The 26,965-nt window shown below is 50.8% G+C and overlaps 1 protein-coding gene across 1 annotated transcript in view; it reads left to right on the top strand.

Annotated features, from left to right (window-relative positions):
* Positions 1-26,468, top strand: part of LOC119100469 (lachesin-like) — a 57,289-nt gene extending 30,821 nt beyond the window's left edge. The window contains exons 3-5 of the mRNA XM_037223561.1: positions 4,932-5,064; positions 20,168-20,374; positions 26,422-26,468. Coding sequence (XP_037079456.1) covers positions 4,932-5,064; positions 20,168-20,374; positions 26,422-26,468 — 387 coding nt within the window. The remainder of the gene's footprint in view (positions 1-4,931; positions 5,065-20,167; positions 20,375-26,421) is intronic.
* The last annotated feature ends 497 nt before the right edge of the window (positions 26,469-26,965 follow it).

Below are 26,965 nucleotides of genomic sequence, written 5' to 3'. Positions count from 1 at the left end.
ACATGACATTGTGATTTGGTATAAGTTAAGTCGTAAGTTGTCTAATTTTGTTGCATTTCTTTTCCGACAGATTTCGCCTTACGCTTCATCAATGTCACAGTTTTAGCCTGAAGTGGGCTCAATAAAGAGTCAGTACCACCCGCTGGTACCTTCAAGGTAGCATTGTATTCCACTGCGCCGCAGCCGGAGACAGTGCACAGGCGTGGGAATACTTGAGCGTCACGGATTTTCCAGGGCTAAAAATGCCTGTCAGCATCACCGTTGTAAGCTCACTCTAGGAAAATACGATTGGAATGAATTTCTATGCACCGAATCGCGTAACATATTTTTGCCTTTTGGTACGTGTGCAGCTACAGTGCCCATTTGGAAGCATAAATCCCGGTAAAGCGTAAAGTGTGGAAAGTGTAAATCCCGTCATGCACCGCCAATATATCAAGTTACTCATCTGTCTGTCTCTTGGAAGTGCGGGATTTCTCGAACAGACCGAGCACAGATCTTGTTGGAAAATTTCAAACAATTGAAACGACCTTTTTTCATTCCCTGAGTGCTGCAACGTGGAATTTCCGATTAACTAAATGGAACGATGTTCAATTGAATTGTTTATGAGGTACACTGAGCATGGTCCGCAGATTTCTGATTAAATTATAATCAGATCTGCTCCGCTTCGTTGACTCATGTCTGTCACAAAACAAGCCTATCTAGCATAGGCAGGGCTGCAATTAGAGTGAGAATATATTCCTTTCGCGTTTTGTGCGAGTTGATGATTTGGGAGAATGATTTCGTTTCTATTGGGCTACCCATTCCCGGGCTCATTCTTTATTACCGTGGGTATGGGTTGAAACCCTGTGTGTAGTGCAGTTTTTAACGTCATTTCAGTGGCTTAAGTTTCACTCACCGAGCCTCTTTTCATATGCCTCTGATTAAACAGATTGCGCAGGTGTGTAGTTTCGTCTCGCTGCGGCTGGACTTGGACCGCAGGAATTGTACTCACCTGCGTTTGTAGAATGCTATCGAGGCATCTTGCCCTCCGGCACACAACTATGCTGCTTATGCCCAGCGGTTTCAAGCGCCTTCCGTCGCTGGCATCGATTTTCACGGAGCCTATTTTTCATCTGCAGTCTCTGCCCGCCAAGATGAGTAGGCCTAAGAGTTCAGGCCGGCGTCAGATTGGAGAAACACCAGATTGAGCACACCCACCTACACGAGATTCTGACGTTAAGCAGACATAGGAAATAAATTTGCGTGTATACCAAGGCAAGTCCATTTTTCTTTCCAAACAGTTTCTGCAATTTGTGTGGGACTCTACCAATAAATCTGAGAAACTTCTTGACCCCGCAAGTCACCAACATCAACTGGGTCAATGCAAGCGTCCCATATGTGACGGCTGCCATGAGCCACCCGGAGAGGGGCAGGGGGAGGCGCAGTCCGGTGGGAGGCCTGTACTCGGGCTGCGGGCACACTCGGCCGGCGGGACGCTGCAGTCGGCGGTCGATTCAGTTGCTGCCGCGGCGAACGGCACTGCCCTGGCGCGTACCCATGGCCAGGGCAGCCACTACGTCGCCGCTGTCGCCGACAGCGCCGCTCCACCCCTTCGACCCGCTTAACGGCCGCTCGGCCGGCCCAGAACGGCCCCGAGCGACGCACTCGGTTGTGGGCTATAAAGTCACCACGACCGGGGAATGAGCGGACTGCCGGCCCTCGGGGGCTGCCGTCTCCCCCTGGCGCCTGAAGCTGCCGACTGCTGCGCTGCCGTCTCCCCTGGCGCCTGAAGCTGCCGACTGCTGCGCTGCCGTCTCCCCCTGGCGCCTGAAGCTGCCGACTGCTGCGCTGCCGTCTCCCCCTGGCTGCTGCACTGCTGTCTCACCTGGCATCTGAAGCTGCTGACTGCTGCGCTACCGTCTCTCTCCCCCCCCCCCCCCCGGACGCCTCAAGCTGCCGACTGCTGTGCTGCCGTCTACCACGGGTGCTTGAAGCTGTGGACTGCTGCGCTACCGTCTCTCCGAAAGCCTGAAGCTGCCGATTGCTGCGCTACCGTCTCCCCGGACGCCTGAAGCTGCTGATTGCTGCGCTACCGTCTCACCGGACGCCTGAGGCCGCTGGCTCCTGCACTGTCTCCCCTTGGATTGCGTGCAGCTGCGCTGTCTCCTTGGGGCGCCTGACTCCCAGGAATGAGATGGAGCCTGGCTGCCCGTTGGTCGGTGGGTTTCAGGGAGACCCTACTCCTGGCCCGGCGGGTCAATGCAACTGCTGCGCGACACGAGGCGAAACCATTTCATTGCGAGAGGATCGAGGAGTGTTGATGCAGACGTTGGCTCAGAGGCAAGGTGTTATGTTCAGAAATGCATAGCGGCTGATTCGCCGCTCACCATGATCTATGTCGTAGCTCGCCCTAGTCTTCTTGTTGGGTTATTCTTTGTGTTCGCGCGGTGCCGCCATCAATATGAGGGTAGACTGAACAAGCTGTAAATTCTGGGCACTTCGGCTAGCCTATCGATCTCCCAAGCATCATTGTTTGGCCAACAATAGTAGATTGCAGGTGGATGCCATAATGATGACCCTCCCCCCTGGGCTAATGAGACACGATATAAATTATTGGCAGGAAAAGAACCGCAATAGCTTGCTAGCAGAAATTTACTGTGGCCAAGGACTGAAGCAAAATGTCTTCCACAGCGCATGCCGTAACTCATTTCCACATCGGGTATCGCAATGGCAAGTAATTCGCAGCTGCATTGAGCGATGCAATTGGTTCCGATTCCTCGCTGTATTCTCCGCAATTATCTGCAAACAGCAAGCGTATGGCCCAGTCGCGATGCCCTTGGCTGGGATCCAGCCAAGTGTGTTTACAACTTGAGACGCAAATGAGGTCGAGCTATGCATTCACGAGTCCGTCACGGGAATTGTGTGGAGGGCGTGCTGTGATGGCCCGAGGGCACCAGTACACTTCGCAAAACCGTAAACACGGTTCACGTTACCAAACGTATCGTTACTGCGGTTGTACGTTAGCTTGGTGATATCGGTTGTTGGGCTCGACAGAAGCTCATGGTGAACTGACCTCTACAATATTTGTGTGACTGACGTTTTCATTAAAAATTGGTTGAGGCTTTTAAGACATTTTTAAATGTCATACAATTTCATTGTGATGTCAATCGCTTCTGTTGGGCTTTGCACAGTGACATAAGCTCGAACAAGTCTCCCAGCAAAAACAAAATCTTACCAACATTTACATTTTAACAGAGGGATAACTTTCCATACATCGGCGACGGCTTCCCCTTTCATCACGTGTGACGTCAATTCCAATAATATCTGCTCCATTCTGGTAGCACTCTCAAATTGTTTTATTCCTTGCGCTGATTGCCTGCACTTATTTGTCAAAAATAGCTTTTAAAAACGTAACAGTAAGCTGCGTGTCTTCGGAACGCCTAGATTTGGCAGTATTCAAAACGTCGCCATCATAATCGTAATGGTTTAGTTGGTTGCGCGGGGACAAATGGGCTCATCCCTGCGTCAATGTCGGATGACGTCACATGCGGCGCTGTGAAGTACGACTCACCACGACAAAATCAATCGTCGTTCCAACATAGCCAATGAACTTGTATCGTTTAGAAAATTTGTTGTGTCATATTTTATGTTGTATGCAACATGTTATTGATGTGACACATACATACATACATACATACATCTATATATATATATATATATATATATATATATATATATACATATATATATATATATATACACCTTTATGTGTGTGTGTGGATAGAAACATATTTTTTGTTTAAATCTTTATTAAAAGTACATGTTTTGATTATTTATAGAACAGAGAAAAATGACTTTGTTTTTAAATCGGGCTTAACGCATGCTATCGTATTTTGATTGCATTTTGGAGTTAAGTCTGTTAAAAATATGCACAGTATGTCTGATCTTGCTAAGGTGGTAATCATCACACTAAATGTATCAGATGCACCGATGTTTTTGAAAAAGAGTATAATTCCTCGCCAGAGCGGCTAGTGGCTATCAATACGACAGGGGCCTAGCAGAGTATGTTTTCCTGCCACCCAGCTACGTAGTTGACGACTTTGTAAATATATGGTTCAACTTAACCTCCTTACTGGCTTGACTGACTGGCTTATTTCACAAAACAAAAGTTGGTTTTCACCTGCATCGAGTTTTGCCCGTCGGGGCGTGCCTACGTAAATTTTGGTTTCATTTATTCTGACCTTTTCAAGACGAATCTTAAGTAATAGAAATGTTGGTGTCGGACGTTAGTGCAATTCATATCGCTAAAAAATTGAACGCTATCGAATGAGCTCAAAGACCGTAATTCAGCTTAAGAGGTCATTCATTTATATATCTGTTACAGGTAGATCAACAATTATGTTAAAAATAATTCCTTTTAGAACGCAGGAGGCGAGGCGAGGCGAGGCGAGGAGGAGGAGGAGTGACAGGAGTTGGCGAGCACCCCCCCCCCCCCTTCCCCCCTCCCATGATCTGGGGAAAACGTGCTGGAATCGTAATCTAGCGTTACTGGGTACGGTCCCATGGCGGGCTTATTGTTTGGCCCGACCGACATAGAAAGGTCGACCAGCCAAGAGGGCAGAGGGCTGCTCTGCCCGGGCGACCTTACTGCGGCAATATTCGGCACGTAAAACCTCCCGCAGTCCCGTCTAGTAAAAGACAGTAGGACAGTATTATCCAATGAAGTCGCTCGACGTGTCTTGGGAGATGATATTCGGTTACCCGCGATGAGCTCTGCTTAGCAAATCTCTGGGCGCAAAGCAACCCATGAGACCCATTAAAAATGATCTAAAGAAATGACTTTAAAGTGTGAGTCTCGTGCGCGGCCGCCGATCTGGTCCCGGCGGGTCGGACGGAGGACACATCCGTTTTGGCTCATATATGACCCGTGTGTGCCATCTGTCACGACCCAGGTGCTGCACGACGCCGGCAGTCACGACTTCATACTGCGCATCCAGGCTGTGAGGACGCGGGATGCTGGCGTCTACGAGTGTCAGGTCAACACCGAACCCAAGCTCTCCTGGCCGGTCACACTCACCGTCCAAGGTAAGGCGCCGCGCTCACTGGACACGACAAGAAATGACGCGATCTTTCGCACGTTCTAGACGCGCGAAGGTTGTGGTTTTGTGTTGTTTTTGGACGCAGGCGGCAGCTGCTCTTTACGTTCACGTGGACGGCACACCAACGTGCTTGGTGGAAGCACGGGGCGCGCACAAGCCTGTGAAGCCGGAGTTCGTAATGCTCGCCCCGAAAGAACCGAGGCTGTGGTACCGCGCACGACGCATGAAAACACTATTTCTCAGCATGCGAGGCTGCTCAGGCGGTACAGCGACGGCCGGCGCCGGGCTCCTCGGCCCTGAGCCGCACAAACCTCAGCGCAGTGCGACCGACCGCGGGCCACGCACCTCCTCGGCCGTCGGCACGCGGGCGTCGCGCGCGACGTCTGTTGCCTGTCAGCGGCGCTGTCAGCTCGCCGCGCCAACCATTCGCCACTCGCGCGCGCGCCCGCCGCGCCCACCGTTTATTATTGTCATATGCCAGCCGGGCCGCCTCGGCTCGACGGCGGAGCGCCGCCGGACTGCCCTGCCGCTCGGCTCGAAGGCAGAGCTCAGTCCAGTCCCCACCGCCGCTCGGCTCGAAGGCAGAGCTCAGCCCTCGCCGCTCGGCTCGAAGGCAGAGCTCAGTCCGCTCCCCTCCGCCGCTCGGCTCGAATGGCAGAGCTCAGTCCGGTCCCCTCCGCCGCCGCGGCTCGAAGGGCGGGGCTCGACTCGTCCCCCCGCCGCTCGGCTCGAGGCGGAGCTCAGCCCGGTCCCCTCCGCCGCTCGGCTCGAAGGCAGAGCTAGCCCGGTCCCCTCCGCCACGGCTCGAGGGCGAGCTCAGCCCGGTCCCCTCCTCCGCACGGCTCGAAGGCAGAGCTCAGCCCGGTCCCCCCGCCGCTCGGCTCAGCGGCGGAGCGCCACCGGACTGCCCCGCCGCTCGGCTCGAAGGCAGAGCTCAGCCCGGTCCCCTCCGCCGCACGGCTCGAAGGCAGAGCTCAGTCCGGTCCCCTCCGCCGCTCGGTTCGAAGGCAGAGATCAGTCCAATCCCCTCCGCCGCCCGGCTCGAAGGCAGAGCTCAGTCCGGTCCCCTCCGCCGCTCGGCTCGACGGCGGAGCACCGCCGAACTTCTCCGCCGCTCGGCCCGACGGCGGGGGTCGACTCGGTCTCCTCCGCCGCTCGGGTCGACGGAGGGGCTCGACTTGGTCTCCTCCGCCGCACGGCTCGACGGCAGGCTCGACTCCGTCTCCTCCGCCGCTCGACTCGAAGGCAGTTTTAGCCTGGTTTCCTCCGCTGATCGGCTCAACGGCGGGGCTCAACTTGGTCTCCTGCGCTGCTCGGCTCCATGGCAGAGCTCAGCCTGGTCTCCTCCGCCGCTCGACTCAACGACAGAGCTCAACCCGGTCTCCGCCGCTCGGCTCGGTGGCGATCCGGTTTCCCCCGCTGCTGGGCGCACTGCGTATCTCTGCCTATGACTCTAAGCCGTGCAGGGGCGCTGGCACAGGCATACTGATCGTGATTAGACGTCGATAGAAACCTGCAGCATCGGGCAGCGTAAGTCCGGCCGAGCGGTCAGATCACGTGCCCGGCTAATTTTGGCCTCCACAGTAGAGCTTTCAGTTTCCAAGTCATTTTGTTTGAACTTGCCCGGTTCTCCGCATGTTCAGCTGTACAAGTAACTCTTCGAAGAGCAATGTATTCTGGGTGTTCGGAGTACGACAAAAGACGCAAAGTTGGATGGTGTCTTGACGTGATATCTCAAGTTCCCACTGCATGAATTGGATACATCGTAGGTTCCCGCTGCAATAACATGAATTGGATGCATCGGAAAATGCGTAGCGCCATACCTCACGTTCTCCCTTATCGCGTATTCAGGCCAGCAAATTCACGTCATTCTTCGCCTATCCCCTGTGTGCGCGTTACTATGCAGGCAATGTGCGTGTATAGGAAATGGATCCGCGCGCTGCACGGCGCGCGGGCGAAACACATCTCGAACGATCTCCCACTGCCGGCAATCCCTCGGGGCATTACTCAGGGGCTGGAGCGTTGTGACGAGTCATTACTGTCCGGGGTGATACATTGGACCTGCGTACTACATTTGCGACGCTGCGATCACGGCGCTCGGTAAAAGACACGGGTGATCCGTATTTATCTGTAAACCACTTTTGCGGGCAGAAAGACGTTTACGTTTACGATATATGCTTTGCTAGATTGGTCTGTGACCTGTGTGGGCCTATGCTTGTTTCGGTGATAGTTTTCGCAGAGAACAATCACTGAGCAAAATAGCATTGGCCAGAATTCTTCCGAGTCGGAGAACGGGACCAATACCGTTTATTTGGTGTCACTGGCCATTGACAGCACCAGCTACGACAAACTTGAGAACTCCCAGGCGGTTCTCGTAGTGATGGGGTTAACAATTCCTCACCGGCGCGGGTATCCTAGTCGCCGGAATGGATGTGATACAGAGAAGCCATCAGTTTCAGACAACTGAAGGTTAACTGGACTGAACCGAATGAAGCCCGCGACCACTCGGGAGGTTTATGGTGCCCCAGGTTTCTGCAACAACATCCAAACAGCCTCATATGTGCGCGCGCGCACACACACACACACACACACACACACACACACACACACACACACACACACACACACACACACACACACACACACACACACACACACACACACACACACACCACACACACACACACACACACACACACACACACACACACGCACACACACACACACGCACGCACGCACGCACGCACGCACGCACGCACGCACGCACGCACGCACGCACGCACGCACGCCATTTTCAATAGCTGTTCATCGATCCATTCGAGACATCCTGATCCTGAGAACAAAAGTTAGATCGGTTCACAGAAGTATGAGATAATCAGCACCAATATTTTTGCTTTCTCAGTTAGAAGTTCGATATTTTTGCTACTTAGTTCTGGATTGTTTTCGTGTTTTTCATGTAATTCATCGGCTAGATTAATGTCGCTTATTTGCGAGGAATTTGCTAGCAAAAATAGCACGCCTTCAAAGCTGCTGACTTCTGACGAGATCCAAAAATTCACAGTAGGTCGTGACTCATCCAAGCGAAACACATGACTAAGTCTTGATCTCATTTTGACTGTTCCAACAAAGCGGTAAATCTTTGACGGGAGAGGAGCGCCGTTTTGTTTCGTGCAGGTTTCAAAGTCGTATGGCCGTGATTACGTGCGTCGAATTTTTTGGTTCCCGAGTCTTCAAACAATTTTTGACAAAATGCTTGCCTTGTATGTTATTTATCATGTCACCTGTTATGCCACATATCCCCATTTCGTGTTGTCTAGATGGCAATTATCAGGCCCACCGATTTGCTGAATCATATCCGACCGCTAGGCCCTGGGATACAAGTCACATACGATCTTATTTATAAACCTACAAAACATTGCAATCGCTTGTAAGGAAATGACCTCGCCGGTGACGGACTGAATAGATTGGCCACTGTCCCCTCCCCCACCACAATATAGCAATTTTTGGTACTCAAGGCTCTGAAAATCACACTACCTCTTTCTGCTTGCATGCCAATTCCTTTTTGCGGTGTGTTTCATTTGTGCGCTACAACAAGATTGCCAGGGGCATAAGTCTTATGGGAGTGTAGTTGCGACTTTCAACTATGACGGCACTTTCGCAAACAATACTATGCCAGGTCAGCAGAAAGAAACATCGGAAATGTGGTTACTCTTTCAATATACCACATATATTGAAACTACGCCGACGCCATTTGTATAATCAAAATTGGCGCATTGCTGGAAGAACAACACTTTGGAAACGTTTTTGCTACGCCAATTCCTTTCAATTTACGAGTAATTGGAGCACATCTGGCAGGAGTGAAATTCAAGACGCATTGCGCTTTGAACTGATATAATCATCAATCTTAGCATGTTACTTTTGTACACAACAACCACTACCAACAAATCAACCGGTTTAAGCTTGACATGAGATAGGACAGACTTTTCCCTCATGTTCAGTTACGTTGCCGCATGTGCTGCTAGACAGAAGTTTGCGGTATAGTATGCGTCACTAATGCAACCACCAATCATACGCGGAACTTTGCTTAAAGTTGAGGACACAAACGGATTTTACGGAATGATCGAGATGAGGCATAAGTTTCACAGGTGGATTAATTGTTCAGGATATTGTCCCCGTATGGTGTGCTCGTGTGCGCGCAAGGTTTCGGCCACTCCATATTCCTGCCGATGTCAGGTGGCATTGAGTCCTGAATGGGACTCAGTGATTTGTTTCGCTTTCAGTCATGTACACGTCACACCTGAACTGTCGCCTTGGAATTGTTGAAAATCCAACCGGGATGATCTTCTGATTACGAGTCCAGCGTTTTACCAACTGCGCATCCGAGCTTGCGTCCTTCCCGGTTAGCTCAGTTGGCAGAGTACCGCACTCGTAACCGTTTGGGATGCTGGCGATGCCAGGAATGCAATTTAGGTTGTGATGAGTACATGGATGAAAACCAAGCACTGTCCAGTCCTTCTCGGGACTCACTTAATACTCCACGACAACCGGAGAATAAGCTGGTCGAAGCGTCGTATGCATACTCGGAGACAAGAACAATAGTGCAGATAATTATTGGATTCGCTAAGAGGTTCTAACGTCCATTATTTCTATGCAACGCCATTGACATAAGGTTGCTTAAATTAATCGATAAATTATTGGGATGCGGCAGCACCTCTAGACAGGGAAAAGTCCACCCATACTGTAAATGGTACATCGAAGAAAACGCAAAATATTTAATCTGAGCAAAAGTTGTCCAGTACCGTGAAGGACGTTCAGTACACAGAACACAAGTTAAGCACACGCACCGGTAAGAATGAGCGTATTTAGAATGGTTTGTGGCCCTTCTCACACACAGAACGGCCTCCCGAAGGACTTGTGCTCAACACCACGGTACTATTACAGCGTTAAGATTAAGAGTCCATCGGTCAGCTTTCTGTTATTTAATGATAGGTTAGCGCGGTGTGTTCTGATTTAAGAAAGACACAAAATGAATGTGCTAGCTACTGGCCAGTTACGTGGTACTTGCGAAAAAAGTACCAGAGTTTGGGGAACTTTACGTTAGGTTGCAAGGAAACTGTATAATAGTTTTGGTGGTCTCGGCTTCTAGTCCAGATATACTAGTCGTGTCCATATGGCAACGATGCTCCAGGGACGGTACTAAAATCCTGCCAAAATATTAATGCTGAGGTGGTGATTGTGCATGAATTGATAAGATGTTATTGGGCGCAAGGCGGGCACCCGACCTGGTCAAGGACTGGTTAGACAGCTTCTAATAAATGAAATGAATGTTTACGAGCACTCAAGACCAGCTAATTGCGTACACAACAATAATTATTACAGCACTGACATGAAAAATATATCGATAACACAAATTTCAATTATCTGACAAGGCCATGGTGTCTTGTTTCCTAACGCACATCTTAATATTTTGGCAGCGCATGAAATACGTGCTCTACCTGTTTCTTAACAAACACATAAAGACATCAGACCAACATAGAGACACAAGGGTCCATCGAGGTTGTTCTACCCCAGGTTTCGCGCCTATCCTTGGCACCAATCCTACCGCCTGACCTGCCTGAATTTAGAGATAAATAAGCTCCTTAGACCGACGGATTTGTCGAAACGATTTTTATATGTTGCTAGAGAGGGGCTTCCTCCAACTTTGTTGGGCAGTCCATTTCAATGATTCACTATTCTTTGACTTAATGACATCTGCCTATTCACAATGCTGCTGATACCTTTTGCTAAATGAAGCTGGTTTTCTCTAAACTTTGGCCTAATTTTCGGTCTTCTTGTAGATCTACCTTGTCTATCACTTTCATAATAATGAATAACTCTATCAGATCCCCTCTAAGTCTACGATATTTCAGTGACTACAAATCCAGGGCCCTAAGCGCATTCTTATTCTCTAAGTTGCCCATCCCATTTGTCATCCTATTTGTTTTTGCTCAACGCTCTCCAGCCTATGTATATCGTTTTTAAAGTATGGGGACCAATCCTGTACACAACATTAAGTGTGGTCTGGCATAAACTAAGTACAACTTTCTGAAAACTTTCCACTCTCGTCATGAATATTCCTGTTAATAAGTCACAGCATTCGAAGTGCCTTGTTCCGAACAGTCCAACATCGCTTTTTAGCCTTTTAATTTCCTGGGATTATAACCGTTAACTCCTTTTCCTGCCTCGATGTGGTCCAACTTTTGGCCGCCCATTCCATAGCTACTGCCCTCGCTACCAGAACTACCCAAACGCATCACCTTACGCTTATCATAATTAACTGACATCTGCCAACCGCCGATAATGCCACAACATTCCTTGGTTCAACATATTCATCAATCGCCCGATAATGTAGCTGCAGCGGGTCTATGGTCCTTTAAAAGGTGGTCTTCACGAGCCTTTCACGACAGCTCACTAGCTCCCAGGTACGCGCGAGTTGACGGCCCGAGTGATGCGAGGCGCCACAAACTCCTCCGATAAAAATATTAAGCATTCGCGCACTTTCTGCAAACTGACAGTGCAACTTAAATTAAATTGCAAACAACTATAAAGCTACCTGGTAAATAGCGGATGCAACATTGCACACAACGTATCACGTAAAACAGAAGCCTAAACAGCGAGCAGGAGAAGGCCGGACGCGCCCATCGATCGGAGAGGTGTGAGAGCTGAAGGAAAGCGTATCTGCTGGATGCGCCACCAGACAAATGTATACAAGATATCGGCCCCAGCGACTGGCCTAATGCGCCTTGAACGACACTGCTTCAATTAATTTTTGCCGGATCCTGTCCCTCTTTAGGCGTGCGTTATGCAGCTTTGCCTAGTAATCAGGACACACCCGTCGCTAGGTGGCCACCAGCATCCTGATGAGCTCGGTGTGGTGGTTTTTCCGAACCGCACTGAGCTTCCAGGAGGTGACGGCCGGGATCTCACACGCCATGGTTACCGATCCCGCACACCGCCGTGCTCTCCAGCATCCGCCAGGGCACTGCTTGGTAAGCCGCGTCCAGCCGTATGATGTCTCAGCGAAGCTCCTCCTCAGCACTCAGGCCCACCTCCGGACAGCTCCTGCGGAGCGATTCGTCAGCCCACCACGACTTTTCAGCCACAGACGGTGACATAAGGATGTGGGGTCATAAGGGCGCTTCTTGGCAGGTAGCGCAGCCTGCTCTGTCCAGTGCTCTTCGGACGACGAATATGTGAGATATAGCAAATGGCATTGGCGAACCCAAAGGACAGTCCCGGCCGGTAGTCATGATCGCCCAGTATATCGAGCACCTCGGTGCTGTCGGTGTCATATGTGCCATCCGTGCCCCGCTAATTGGAGCTGTGATGTATAGCTGGGATGGATGCGGGATCCAGCCCAGTGATGTTCCTGCTGCGCTCCGTGCATGTGTCTGAATGTGTGACAAGCTGGTTAGCGTTCGGATTGTTGCTCCACCCACATAGGAAATCGTAAATGGATGGTAACGAACGCAGCAGAACCAGCGAACTCGAGGCCATCATTTCGGGTTATTTTCTGGGTCTGGGTCAGACACGGGGACACTTGTTCTCAAAAAGCTGGAGTATATGATATTGATGTTCTGTTCTCAAACAAGTGAAAGCAGCCTGCAAGGCAAAGAACACGACCTAATTTCACTGCAACCAACGGTCTCCAAGTGGGTAGCTCATTAAGGTCACTGCTGGTAGTAAATAGTAGCACAGTGGAGCTCTACAACATATGTAGGTTGAGAAGCTATGGATCACCATCTGGAGTGATTAGGCACCAGCACACCAAAGTAACGTTTATGGCTTAACTTTACAGCTTTGCCACTTCGTGTTGTTCACAGCAATGTTTCTGGCTTAAAGCAGGAGAATGCTACAAAGAGCACCAAAATGGCAGTTTTACTGGATTCTGCTTAAAACATCTACCTGTATCATGTGTATCAACGTCAAGAGAAATCATTCACAATCTGGTTGACCAAGATATCTCTCAGGTGATTTCGACGTGAATCCAAAACTGATAAAACCGTATTCGAATTATTGAAAGGCCTCTTAAACCTGACAGTAGTTGTATTCCACTTTATAAGTCCACAATTGAAGCATTTATGTTCCCATGACTGCAACAGACAAAATGTTCAAATGATTAAAACTAACAGTTGAAACCTGAAAATTTAGCTGCAATTTTAAATTTACAGTTAAAACGCAGAGCACCAGCACCAAGCAAGTTCTGCCAAAATGTCATATGTGGCAAATAAGCATTCTGTTCTAGAGGTTTTAGTTCTGACCATATACATAAGATTAAGATATTTCAAAGCTGTTAACGGTGATGGGGCAGGCTTCTGATAGCAAGTCATAAAAGCGGGCTGTGCAATGTACATGAGGCTTAAGCCTGTCGAAGTGGCGGACGGTAGCAGTGTGGATGAATTTTTCACACAAATTAAATATTATGTATGTCATCTGTACCAGTTCCTGATTCCTGAGCAAAATCGGCACTCCGTGGACCAGATTTCACTTAGCAGTTCTCATCTGTCAGTCAAGCTAAGTGCAAAACACGTATACACTTTTCAGTCACCAAATCATGCCCATGTAGTCATACATGGTATCAAGAATTAGGAGTACACCACAATAAAATCTTCGCACTAATAAACACCTACCAGAAGATTTTGGTAAACATATGTGGCCAAAATTGTCGTATACTGGTTAATATCTATTGGAAAAATGCTCAAGCTTCAGCATCAATATTGCAATTTTTACAGTGATTTGCATTAAGTGCCTGCATTAAAAACATGAAACAGAAAACAATGCCAAAATTTTGAGGTAAATTTAGTGAACTGCTTGTTACATATAACGTAGAAGGTGATTCAAATTTGATATGACTTGCCACCTAAAGAAATACGTCATCCAGAAACTAAGCAGGAAATTATCACAACTGGAACATGCAATCACAATACTCGTAATGTGTAACCATGAAAAGGTATCTATCTGGCAAAGCTAAACACAAAAAGTCAGACAGCTCAGTTAAAAAACTTAAAGATATCTTCAAAAAAAAATCCTGGACTCTGAAGAGCATTGACCCCAGCTAGACCATAAATATCCCATTGAAAGAGACCCCATCGGGCTGATTGGCGCCTCCGAATGGCACCATCACCGCCGACTTATCTACAATAACACAAAAAAACACACAAATGTATGGCCACTTGGGTATATCTGTGGCTTGCGGAGACCATGCTACTACGCCGCACATCCAACGAAAGCAATAAAACAACGAAGTATTTGCCACCCACCCCAAATACCGACCCCTCCATCCAGTGCACACAATCAACTCGCACAGCGGGTTCGACGACTGCTCGAAGACTGCATCGGGTCGTTTAGATCCATGGTCTGGTGCACAATACCAAAACTAGTATCGGGTTTCCTTCCAATCTGACGTAAAGTGGTTGAGGAGCTGCCAGTCTGGCTCAAGGTCACCGGGTTTTCAGCTGGAAGATTTCGAACGTTGCGTATTGCGGCAAACTTGGCGGGTGTTATTCCATGCGAAATTGCTGCATGTGCTGCAGAGGTGGTGATCGCAGCATGAAGCGGTGCACATAGCGCACATAGAACATGGAGTTTTATGCCATTTGCTCTTGTTCAGATGGCTTGAATATTCTTTCAAAAGAAAGCTTGTGAAAATGAGCTTGTAAGGATGGTGCACCAAACGCCAAGTGAGGGATTATATAGTCCATCAGATTGCATATGATTCAAAAGAAAAAATTGAAGTTTTAACTGATGTCAAGAATTTAAGCATTGTTTTAGTAAACTAACATAGCAGAACAAAAGGAGCGCACGCAGATGTGTCATGTTTATACAGGACGTTTGATATCACTTTTATAGGAGCTTTTTCAGCGTTAAACCCGTTGTGTGCAATTACGGCGAATAATCATAAAAACGGCTTTGCTCTTTCAATATCTGCATCCTCGCTGTTATCGGACGCCATTGCTAAGCAACACCTGTAGGATACTTTTTGCGTAGGATACATCGCTACTCACTTGGAACGAAATCAAATAACAACACTGTAGCTACATAGACTATTGCGATTTAGTACCGATGAGGAAACGGCGCGGCACTGTGCACGTAACGCCGACAATTTGAAAGCAAGCGTGTCCAAAGTTAAAAATAAAAACTGTCACCAAACCGGTATCGAAATTCGAAAATGTCAGTCTTGAAAAAAAGTTTGATGCAAGTGAAAAAGTCCTCAGTTTGGGTTTGGTGGCCATGCTTGAATGCTATGGCTCCTCTGAACTTGGCCAAACTGCAAGAAACAAGTACATTGCGAAAGTTGTTCAGTGCATTTGCGAGGAATATTTTTCAGATAAATAAGACAGGAGTAATAGCCTTGTTCCTCGGAGAAATCCAGGAGAATGTAGATTGAAATGGGTTGATACTTCGGCAACATGCCTTTATTGAGACAGTAGCAGAAGTAAAGTCGCCTGGTTTTTCTCCGAGGAATAAGGCTACCACTACTGTCCTTAACAAGTGCATTCACTCATGCTAACGTAAAAGGGCGAAAGACTACCCCGATCCGACACAATGTCACGGCTTCTAAAACGGATGTTGATCTGTCAAAATGATAGTCCTACGTCAGTATTGAGACGCGGCATCGACAACACTGATGTAATAATTATTTGTCTCTCGTCATCGGCTAGTGTAAGCATGTACACGTCGTTTCCGGCATCTAACTACCCGACTGTAGTCAGGTGTTACGGGAGTCCTCAGACGGAGTGGATGGTGCTTCGCTTTCAGCCATATCCAATTGCGGCCAGTATTTCCTTCTTGGAATTGCTGGTATTCGTGCCAGGGCCTTCTGATCGCGTCGATCTTGATAAGCTGGGTTGGTAGAGAAGTGGGCTTGTCATCACGAGAGTCTAGTTCGAACCCCAGCAATTTCAAGGAGATAATCCGGGTTGTGATGCGTACATGGATGAGAGCCAAACGTCATCCAGTCCTTCTCAGGGCTCAGTAATACCTAAAGACGGTCGGACAGTTAATTAGTTAAAACGTTGCGTACATACTAACCCACCAGCAGATGACGTCAGTCCGAACAACTGCTCCATCACTTTTTAAGTAGTTCGTCGTGCACGGTTTCTGGGCCTTAAAACCGCATGATCCGATGTGAGGTTCAACAGAGCTGTACTACACAAATCAAACGGTTACAAAGCTGTCTTAGAAGTGTTGACGTTCGGTTAACTGCCGAGTGTTAGACCACCTGTAAAGTGTGGAGTGCAAATATACTAAAAGGTTTAAATGAAAGAGTGTGAAATCTGAAGCATGAAATTCGTTGAACTGCGAGACGGATTGGAATGACCACTTCCAAGCAGATTAACAGGGTATAATTTACAGTGTGCAAACATTAAGCTTTGTACAAAAAATGTGTCTGTTTCACCTAATTCTGCATTATTGAAAGAGCTGCAGCAGTGTGCGTGCTACAGTAATTTTGGAGCACGTCAGTGCAGGGCGATGCTAGGCAGGGCCGGAAGAGGACGTTTCGATCCCAGACGCATCCCGCCCGGGATCGGGTGGGATGGAAGACTCGGATGGGACAAAACTATTGTCTTGTGCCGGAGCGATGGGACGGTTAGGACGGACGGAGTCAAGACCGAAGCAGAACGGTGTATGATGCTGCCCCATCGCCTCCCGTCCCGAGCCATCCCGTGCCATCCCGTCCCCGCCCCATCCGGACGACAGGATCGGACTCAGCGAAGCGGACCAACTCAAAGAGACTAACTTTGAGGAGTGCGGTCCTCTCCGCCATCACCGCGCGCGTGTACGGCTGAGGCACTTGCGGCACTGCAGCACACGCTGTTACAGAGTTTACACTGCTGTGCGTTTCGACCATTGTCTTATGTTCTCAGCGATGTGAGCGTCACTTTCTGCTGCATGTAAGCGTTCTCAGCATGTATGATATGATACGTCGTGCAGACCCTGCGCCCCACGCCTCCCTCCGCTCGTCTCGAAACGAGATGGTGTCACGAGCACAGCAGCCTGCCGTTGAGACGGCACCTGTGTTGTCGAGACGGCTTGTGCTATTCACCAGACGTGACCGACCGTCGTTGTTGCAGCTCCCATGGGTTCATTGTCTTGGGCCTGCCGCAAGCTGGCGGTGAGTTTTCCGAAGGATGCTTGTGAAAGTTGTGTGTTAGTTTTCGCGACATCTGAAAGGTCCACCAAACTGGAACATTTACTTGTCGACATGACAAGTTTTAGCTTTGTTGTGAGAAACTGGTCCCCGGTACTTTGTCCCTGCATTCTTGCGTATTCAAGTGACTAATGGGTGTCTATTGATGAAGCTTGAGCGACTGCCGTCTTCTCGCCATAATTTACAGGAAAAGGGCATGCCATTCCGACAACCGAATGTCTTTTGCGAACTATGACCTTAGCAAAACACTGCTAAGACGAATATTGTATGGGCCTGCTGGGTTAGAAAAAAAACAAACACCACTAACTCGTAGTCGCTAAGTCGTAGTATCTCACACCTTCGCGAGCACACGTCAAACAGCTTCCCGATAATATTAAACGCCGTAATACTACATTGAGTGGCTAAATTTGAACCTGACCACTCAGTATACCATGAACCCAGAGACGTTTCTGCGTATTCATCATCACTCAACCGCAGGGCTGTGCGTCATGCTCCTGCATCAATTAATCCCCGCCAACTAAAAATGGGACCTTCTGAGTGCAGTCACAAAGCCCTCTGACCTCGTGGCCAGGCCCGAGTCCGATGCCCGCTGCGCATTCAAGCCACTCGTCAGAGGACACTTGCAGGGCGAACACAGATGAGCCGTGAATGTCAGCTTCGTCATAGTAGCAGGTCGGCTAACTCCGACCAGGCTCTCTACCAGTCGCCGTCTGGTAACGAGAAGCAAAGGTCGGCCGTCATCACATGTACCGCGATCGGTCCCGCCGGAGCAGGGATCTACATAATGGTCGTAGCGGTCTGTAAGCGGCTATCCTCAGACATCAGTCCAGTATCGGAATTGTTAGCTCATCGACCGGCAATCGCTGCGTGGAGTAGCTAATTTGGTACCGCTGTAGTATGTCGGGAACAGCCTATCGGTATGGTGCACAAGCACAAAATAATTTGGCAGCGTGAAGACAAAATAGAGAATACCACTGCGATGCGACCACCACGGTTAACTAATGATCTTCGTGAACAGCTGACAAATGACCGGAGCAGTCAGTGAAATGGTGCCTGATAACACTTTTGGCTGCCTATTGTGCAAGCAAAGCATTTAAGGTCCCTGCAGACGAATGCCGGACCAGCAGAAAAATCGTTCCAACCGAAACATGGGGCGGCACATGTAGGAAGTTGCGGCATGCCTCGTGATTTATCTTCTCTTTTTGCCGGGAGCTTTCTCAGAGTTCAATAATTCTGCAAAGTTTTGGCCTTGGTATGGGTCTGATGGGAGGCCATCATGCGCTGGTGGTACTTTCTTTGTGTCGGTATTTTAGTCTTTAGCGTTTCGACCGAAGACGAAGGTCAATGGTGCCAACATTTCAGTTAATGATGTTGTTTGGTGCCTATCAAAAATGTGTCTTTGAAATTGGAATGCCACGCCGTTTCAAGGAAAGATAAAATAAGAATACAGCTTGTATGGACGCATTCTTATTTTATGTTTCCGGTATCAAATCGTCCGAAGCCCTTCTATGACGCCCTTTTTAAAATTTCGAATAATTGGGGGATAAACGCTCCGGGCGCTCAGCATATGTGCGAGACCAACTAGCGATATTCCATTTCGTAAGAGAAGGTTAATTATCGCTGGCACAGAGCAGTTGGTGAACAATTGGTGCATTCCGTGAGGAAAAAGGTCACTGTTGGCGTAATGGCTGTCAGTTCCTAACAATGTTTAAACCTAACACCTTCTGAATCTAACCAGCCAGCTCATACACCAGCCATGTATTACGTGCGTTTCTGTGTCGATAACAATAACTGCAACAAAAATAATGACGCGGACAGCAGCGACATGAGTAACCAAATGAAAACTTCTGCTACGCTCGTCGCAATCGGACCGACTACAGAACCTGTAAACTCGTACGATGCCAAACTTTGTAAGCGCTTGACATGATCGGCGCGCTGCGATCTGCGCCCATCTTGGCCGGTTCATTTCGGCCGGAGCGGCGGGTAAGGTCAGGGGTCGTCGGCCTGGCGGCGGCGGCCGACCGGCCGGGCCAAGTTGGCCGCCGGCTGCGGCGACTCCATCCGCCAGTCCGTACAAGCGGTAGAGCAAGCCGTGCCGGCGAACTTTGTTTATGGGATTGCTTGGTTTACGGGCGCACTGATGAGCGGGCCAGCGCGGACCGGCCGTCTTATTTCCCACCGGGCCGTCGTCCCGATCGTCTCGGAGGTGATGCAGCGGCTGAGGCGCGCCGGGAGACAACACGGCTCCGCCCGCTGACTCGCCGGGGCCGACCGCCGCCGCCCGCCCCACGCCAGCGCCGCCTCTCCGCCGCCGGACGATTTGACGTCGCTCGCGGGCTGCGGTGGAAAAGTGCAGCGCTCGGGAAAAACGGCCGGCTGATGGTTATTGGGTTACCGTCTGCTAGTTCCTTGAAATTAAGCGCACTCCGTGCCTTTCGATCAAATGGGGTCTGCTTTTAAGATGTGGTAATGAGCGTGAGGTAGTTCACTATTTTGCCGACTCCGGCATTCACGGTGGCGACGTCGGAAATTGTATTTCTCTGCCCGACTGGCTATGCCCCTAAATCCGGCACGGCTTCGCTAAACTTCCTATGAATTGAGCCGATTCCATGCTCAGTAACATGCCTTGTTTTTTTTCTGAACTGTGTCGAACTCACGTTTGTATTGACTTGTCCCACGTCCCCAGTGCTTAACCGTATATGATCTCATAGGCTCATTGGTTGGCTTTGAACTGGTTCGATACAGCAAGCCTTTCTAAGGTACTTCCGGATACTAAGGGTAGGATGGCTAGGAGAGGATATGTCGGCACTTAAGATGCATGGTTCTTCACACCGCCGTTTCTATGTGCATCTTCATGCATTTTCGCCGACAATCCAACCGTTCGCTCGGCCTTCCGCAGCCCCGCACGCCAAGGTGGCCGGCCCCACCGACCTCTACGTCCAGCTGGACAGCAACATCAACCTGAGCTGCGAGCTGCGCGTGCTGGCCGATCCGCCGATCACGCTCACCTGGCTGCGGGACGCGGCGCCGATCGACCTCGGCTCGCCGCGCGCCGGCATCAGCATCCAGACCGAGCGCCACCAACCAGGGCAGCAGCAGCTTCCTGGTGATCTCGCGCGCCCGCCAGCGCGACTCGGGCAACTACACGTGCCGCCCGAGCGAGGGCCGCTCGGCCCGCCGTCCGGGTTCACGTCATCGATGGTACGTCCGGCGGTGCCCGCTGGCGTGGGGCGACGCCCTGGCGGTGGCGCTCTTCCCAGGGGCCTGTGTGGCACGCTCCCCTCGCCGTCTGCGCTGGAGGGTACGCGATTACATGCGCGGTTCTGGGGGTACGCCAGGGAGGGATGCGAGGGTGTCATATATGATGTCGCAGAGGGAGGAAGAGGATGGGAAGGTCGGAGGCTCCGGAGAACTGTTTTGGTGGGTGATGGTGGTGGGTAGAGCTGCGAGTGTGTCGGAACCAGCGGGTGTTCCCGTGCTCGGTCCGTGTGTCATCCGAAATTGGGAGCACGGTCATGTTTTCGGGTAAGGTACGTACCTGGCTTACCTGCGACGGCCATGCGAAAGTCGATTTCTAACTTGGAAGACAGGCGAAGTAAGTGCAGCAAGTCGTGGTTGTCTATAGGACAGTGCCAAGCAACGGCCAACGCGTCCTGACGGTCGTGTACGTTGGACAAATGGACAAAAATATCGATAGGAGGCGGAGGGCATGATTGATGATGTGTATCTGATGGCATAACGGCCAATAACTGCGCAGTGTGCTCATATCCAAACATGCCATTGCTGCGCTGTACGTATCCATGGTCTCAATCAAGTCATTCTACTTAAAGCCCACACTTGGGTATTGACCCGCGTCCTTCATAGTAAACTTTCACGTATTTACTTCACTACTGCGTTGATACAGGTCATAACCCTAGTGGGCGGCGCTGGCGTGTAAAGAACGGCGCTCTGACGTGGACTGCGACGAGAGATTGGGCTCCAGATTAGCTAATCTGGCGAAATGGTGAATCCGTACACTGCCGTCTCGGTGCTTTAAACGAGTTTTGGGGTCCGGGGCTTCTATCCGGCGTGAGCAATCAAGGGGGGATGTGAGGCTTCCAAAAGCATACAATCATCGGACACAATACCTAATTTTCTTTCAGCCGTGCCTCAGCGGAGCGGTATCGCGCGTGTATAAACTCCCCGAATTGGCAGGACCATATGCAAGAACAACAACACGCAGTATTGCAAATTGGCAAATGCGTGCAGAACTAAGACGCGTTTAAGCACTGTACGCTGACCGCCTGAGAGAAAAACTGGAGCTGTTCCTCGCGGCACGCGCGATGAGCTCCAAAATCGCCGCGGGTTTGGAGAATTTTTTAATCAACTAAATGCTGCGTAATGCATGGCAAGCCGATGGAGACATGACTCGCATGGGTTACGGAAAGTGACAAGATCGATGCTTTTTCTAGCCAAGTTACTTAACAGTCTTTCCTTGCTAGAGGCGAGCTGGAGACAGACGATAGTTTCAGACACGTGGTGCCTTGTGAATAGCTGCAGAATTGTGACTAAGCAATCGGTCCCTGGATCCAGAAGCGCACGGCGATTCGTCAATTGACGCGTCAATTCTCTCCGCAGTCCACAGTCTGGGGAGAGAGAAGGGTGACGGCGCAGGGCCAAGGCAAAGAGCGGGAGGGCGCAGGGTTAAGGTCAGGAGCGAGACGACGCAGGGCTAAGGCAAGGAGCAGAGCGTCGCACGGTTAAGGTCAGCAGCGGGACGGCGCAGAGCTAAGGCGAGGAACGTGACGGCGCAGGGGTTAAGGTCAGCAGCGGGACGGCGCAGGGGTTAAGGTGAGGAGCAGGACTGCGTAGGGTTAGGGCAAAGAGCGGAACGGCGCAGGGTTAATGTCAGCAGCGGGACGGCGCAGGGCTAGGGCAAAGAGCGGGACGGCGCAGGGTTAAGGTCAACAGCTGGACGGCGCAGAGCTAAGGCGAGGAACGGGACGGCGCAGGGTTAAGGTCAGGAGCGGAACGGCGCAGGGTTAAGGTCAAGAACGGGACGGCGCAGGGTTAAGGTCACTGACGGGACTGCTCAAAGCTAAGGCGAGCAGTTGGGTGAGCACCTTTTCCGGACAAAATGTTGGCAAGCAGACACATTCTGCCTCTACGCTTGGGTTGCTAGAAATGGTATCTCTGTTTTTACACGCAAGCTTCCTGCAAGATTACGTACTGAATTCGACCTTGACCTGCCTGGGACCTGCCTTTTCCGAGAATTGCTGGCACTGCATCCGGCCCGATTCGAGGGACAAAATTAGTGCGGCCATGATGAATATCCGGCAACAGGAAAGGTTGCGAACAGAAGGGATTAAATGCAGGCATGCTTGTTGCCAGGCATACAGGCAATACGTTGTTGATAGAACGAAAATTTGAAATGTGTTATGCGTTCACTATGTGCAGTTGGAGCTGGTAAGCATACTTTGATACATCCGACATAAAAGGAGCTCCGACCATCACGCTTGGAAAAGGCCTGCAAACACAGAGGCGCAACCCGTCAACCCAAGGGTGGACTGACTCAGCACAGGTCTGTGCCAAACAGACAAGTGCTAGCTCTGAGAGCGAAAGTCCACATTATCTGCCACAGTTCCATACCAGCATGTAGCAGTGGGCAGCAGCCAGCGGTCAGCTGTCGTGTAGCAGTCAGCTGAGTGACACGGGGCCTCGCTGGGTGACCCCGGTCGGCGCACCGTCCCCGCGCGGAATGACCCCGGATCCCATGGAAATTAGTTCAATCTAAGTGCGCAGCCTGGGAAACACGTTCCGCCGACGTGTCGTCGAGCGCGCCCCGGGCGATCGGAGGCCACCGGCGCGTGCGATACGCCAACGGGTCGATGGGACGGGTCAGTCCGGCGTGTCCGGCCGGCGCGGCGGCGCGAAGTTCGGGTGTGGTGCTCCCGCGGGGCGGGCTACAGTCGTTCCGAGCCAGAGGCAGGAACACACCTGGCAGCTGTTGGACATCCGACTAGCTATATTGGCGATCCATGTTAGACTGCCAGTAGGCAGACACCCACGGGGCATGACCTGTGATGACCAATATGAGTTGGGAATGGGAAATGTCAGGGACGACGCGGGAGGCCTTCAAAGGTCAGGACTGGAATTCTCTGAGGATCAGCGCTGGCACAATGCGATAGCATAACGGCCCATAGTCTTAAGCTCGGGCTGGAATGCCTAATATCTAGGCTTTGTCTTGTTGCTCACAGACGCGCTCGACAAACATGCCGCTAGCAAACTTTCCATGTTGAGATAGTCTGTTGCACTCGACGCGAGAACAGAAGGTGTGTTTAACACACTCGAGCACAGCCGTGGCGATTCCCCCAAAGTGAATGGTCACATAGCCCATAGAGCCTGACTTTCAAGCACCTCATGTATATGCGTCAGCACGGCTCCTTATCATATAAGAAGAAAGACGTTCGTCTCACATAAGTTCAAGGACAATAGAATACGCCGACCACAGATGGGCCGCTCCCGTGACAGCCTGCCTCGGGACATGTTTTAAAGGGCATGATAACGTTGTGGGTATACACCGTACTGATGCCGCCAGGATGTAGCCGGCTCCAACTGGGTCATTTATGTTGTAGGTCCCTACAGCTCGAGTGAAGCTAAGATCTTGAACACGGAACAAGGAAATGTCGATTTAAAAATGAAATTCTAGGAACGTATGCTCAGTGCTTCCGTGGAGTCGGCAATTTTGTTTTTCAAATCTTTGACAGGTGTTCCGTATTCAGGCCTAGGCTCAGGATATCACTGAACGAGTGGTGTGACACATTTCTCGGGTTTATTGCAACACTGTTGACGTCTTCAAGCGATATTAATGTCACGATAGGTCATACCGGCACGACATGACACCCGCACATGACGACGCATTACACCCGTGCATGCCATGCGTGGTCGTTAATTATGCTAAAGCGTAATAATGCTACGGCGTAATAATGCTACGGCTTGCAAAGCTGTCCTAAGACGTGCTGCGCCACAATTTATATCAGCACTGCGGAGCTGTGCATCCAGCACTGCGCGATAGTATATCAGTAAAGCATGGACATAACAATGAATAAAAACAAAACATTGAGCTGCGTCAGGGGGCGGTCGTCAGGATGAAAGTCACCGCGCCTTAAATGCTACGGCGATCCATTTCGGTTTTGGTGCCATTTTATACGGCCAAATGCGAAAGCATTCCAACATGTCCAAAGGCTACTGCGTCCGGACCCTACCGATTCCAGAGGTAATTACACCTGTGGTTGTTCGGAATTAATCATGCAAATTATTTGAAAGGGATTAAAGGGATTGTAAAGAAAGTAAGGATGAAGAGGATTGTAATAAACTTTACCAGTTGAGCATAAGTTATACGATTTCAATTGGACGTTAGTTGGAATTGGATTGCTACGGTGATTTTAATTATATGCTCGTCAAAAGCTCAAGATTTATGCGCATCCATAAACTTCTATTTATAACTACCCATTTTGGAACTCGCAGCAATCACGGCAGCGTGCGGTTGCGCCATGATTGCCGATACACGCCCGTTAGCTGCGGGTGCTGCTGCTTGTGACGTGACAGGCGCACCCCTTCAGCGGTGATGACGTCATTGCAGTTCACCGAATGGGGCTCGCGCCTGTCTAACGGTTACAGGGACGTTTCAGTGACATGTGTCATGCTTGTTCCGCGAGAAACTCACGCTGGTGAACTGCTACGTGAAACGCAATTGTGGGCGTGTCACGATTATGGATGATGCCAACATTTGATCCAGCTTTGCAACGCCAGTCAACTCTTCCGTGATGAACTGATGAGCAATGGCGTTATCATGTTTCTCAGGTCGGAGAACAAATCAGGGCTGGAGGGAACAAATTGGAGTTTCGGTGAACGACCGTGACTTGAAAGCGGCGTTTTGAATGTAAAATGTTTTAAAATATTTTACAGGGAAACTGCAGGGGGTAAAGTACAATTTCGGGAAAACTGAGGAGGGCATGCCCTCCCAGTTGTTACACCCATGGCTTTGAGTCAGCCCATGTTATGAACCAGCCAGCCTTGATGCTGCGAAGCGTCCGTGGAGGTTCGTCCGCTGTGTGCTGGCTGCGAGGCACTTGTAATGCCTTCTGTGCACCAATTGTCTGCGAGTTACCAAGGCCACTTTTGTGCGTGACATTGCAATGCATCTGAAATAGCCATGCCATAGCCATTCATTGCCGTAACATGCAGATGAATTAAGGAACCGCAGTAATTGCTTGTGTGAAGCTGTAGTTATTGATCGTTGTGTTGCGTTCCTTCCAAACAACCTTTGAACATTTATGTGACCAGTATTCGATCTTTTAAACTCAGCTGAGCTTGTTGCGCGCACTCTCAACACCTTTATTCAAACACGTTCCTAGATTTAAACGGGCGATTTTCGCCCTGCACCCTCAGCCGCAGAGAATCATTTGACTCATGATCCACGCGAGGTACGGCTGCCGGCCGCGGCGGTGTGATCGTGGCCAGTGCTGCATGAACATCCAGTTCCATTTGGAAGCCAGCCCTCAGCCCCGAGACACCTGGTCATGTACCACGCCCCCGCAGATGCTCATTCAACAAAGACTGATGCGGTGTTGAGGTCGAAAAAGGGACGCTGTCGGTTCGATCTGCCATAGTATTGATCCTGATCAAGGTCGGGGGAGCCGAGGGACGCTGTCTGGCCATGCGCTTGCGGCAAAAATATCCATGACGTTCTCGGCCAACAACGGTAGTGCCCTGGGATGTGGCGAACTCGGATGCCGCTCGCTGACCGTCTCAGGCGCTGCCGAACCCGGTCTGTGGAAGGGAAGGTTCCGTCTCCGCGTCACGCTCTGCTTCTATGCCATACCACTCGGAAATGATGTGATGAATCATACCTTTCGATGTCTGTACTCCGCAGCTAGGGTACTGCTATCCATGTGAGGCCTCGAGCGACGGCGACTGATGTCCTGTCCAGTCAGGCCGGGCTGATAGGCCGCCGGTGGCCGAGCACCCCAGCGGGTTGCCGGCAGCGGGCCAGCAGGGGCGCAGTGCGTGTGAAATGACGGGGCCGCCGTCCAATGACGCTGTTGTTTCGTCACCGTCAGATGAGCACCCGGCCGCGATGCAGACCGCATGCCGGGGACCGACTGCGGCCAGACGCGCTGCTGCTGACGCTGCTCATCCTCCGACTGGTCACCCGGTGACCTGGCACCTGACCTCTGACCCCGGGTCACGCCGCTGCTGCTGACGCTGCTCATCCTCCGGCTCTCCGGCTGGTCGCCCGCTGACCTGGCACTTGACCCTGACCCCGGGTCACGCCGTCAGCGCCGGCTCCAGGAGGTGGACAGCCTAGGTGTTTGTGGAGCGTTCGCGGCGCCGGAAGCCGCTGTCTGAGAGCTCCGCTTGCGAGCTGTCGCCCAGCGCCCAGCGCCCAGCGATGTGAACGGAGCGCCGATGGCCGCCCAGTGAACACAGCCCCACCGGAACGGTCGCTGTCTTCGACCAACCGCAGTCCGGGTCAGGACTGGCCGTGGCCACCGGACGCGCGCCGGCTGTTGGTGGCCAACACACTCGCTAGTCGCGCAGAGTGGGCCCGGTCGCCGGCGTCAACACGGCGTGTGTGTTGATGCTTGCCGGCGTCGATCCGTCACATTCTGGGCCATCGTGGAGCTGGCAGATGCCGTTTAGTGATGGATGCGCA

This window comes from Pollicipes pollicipes, unplaced genomic scaffold, assembly GCF_011947565.3.
Source record: "Pollicipes pollicipes isolate AB1234 unplaced genomic scaffold, Ppol_2.1 Scaffold_4881;HRSCAF=5763_pilon_pilon_pilon, whole genome shotgun sequence".
NCBI classification, from domain to species: domain Eukaryota; kingdom Metazoa; phylum Arthropoda; class Thecostraca; order Pollicipedomorpha; family Pollicipedidae; genus Pollicipes; species Pollicipes pollicipes.
The sequence above is the reverse complement of the archived record's forward strand: the minus strand, read 5'-3'. Positions and strand labels throughout refer to the sequence as shown.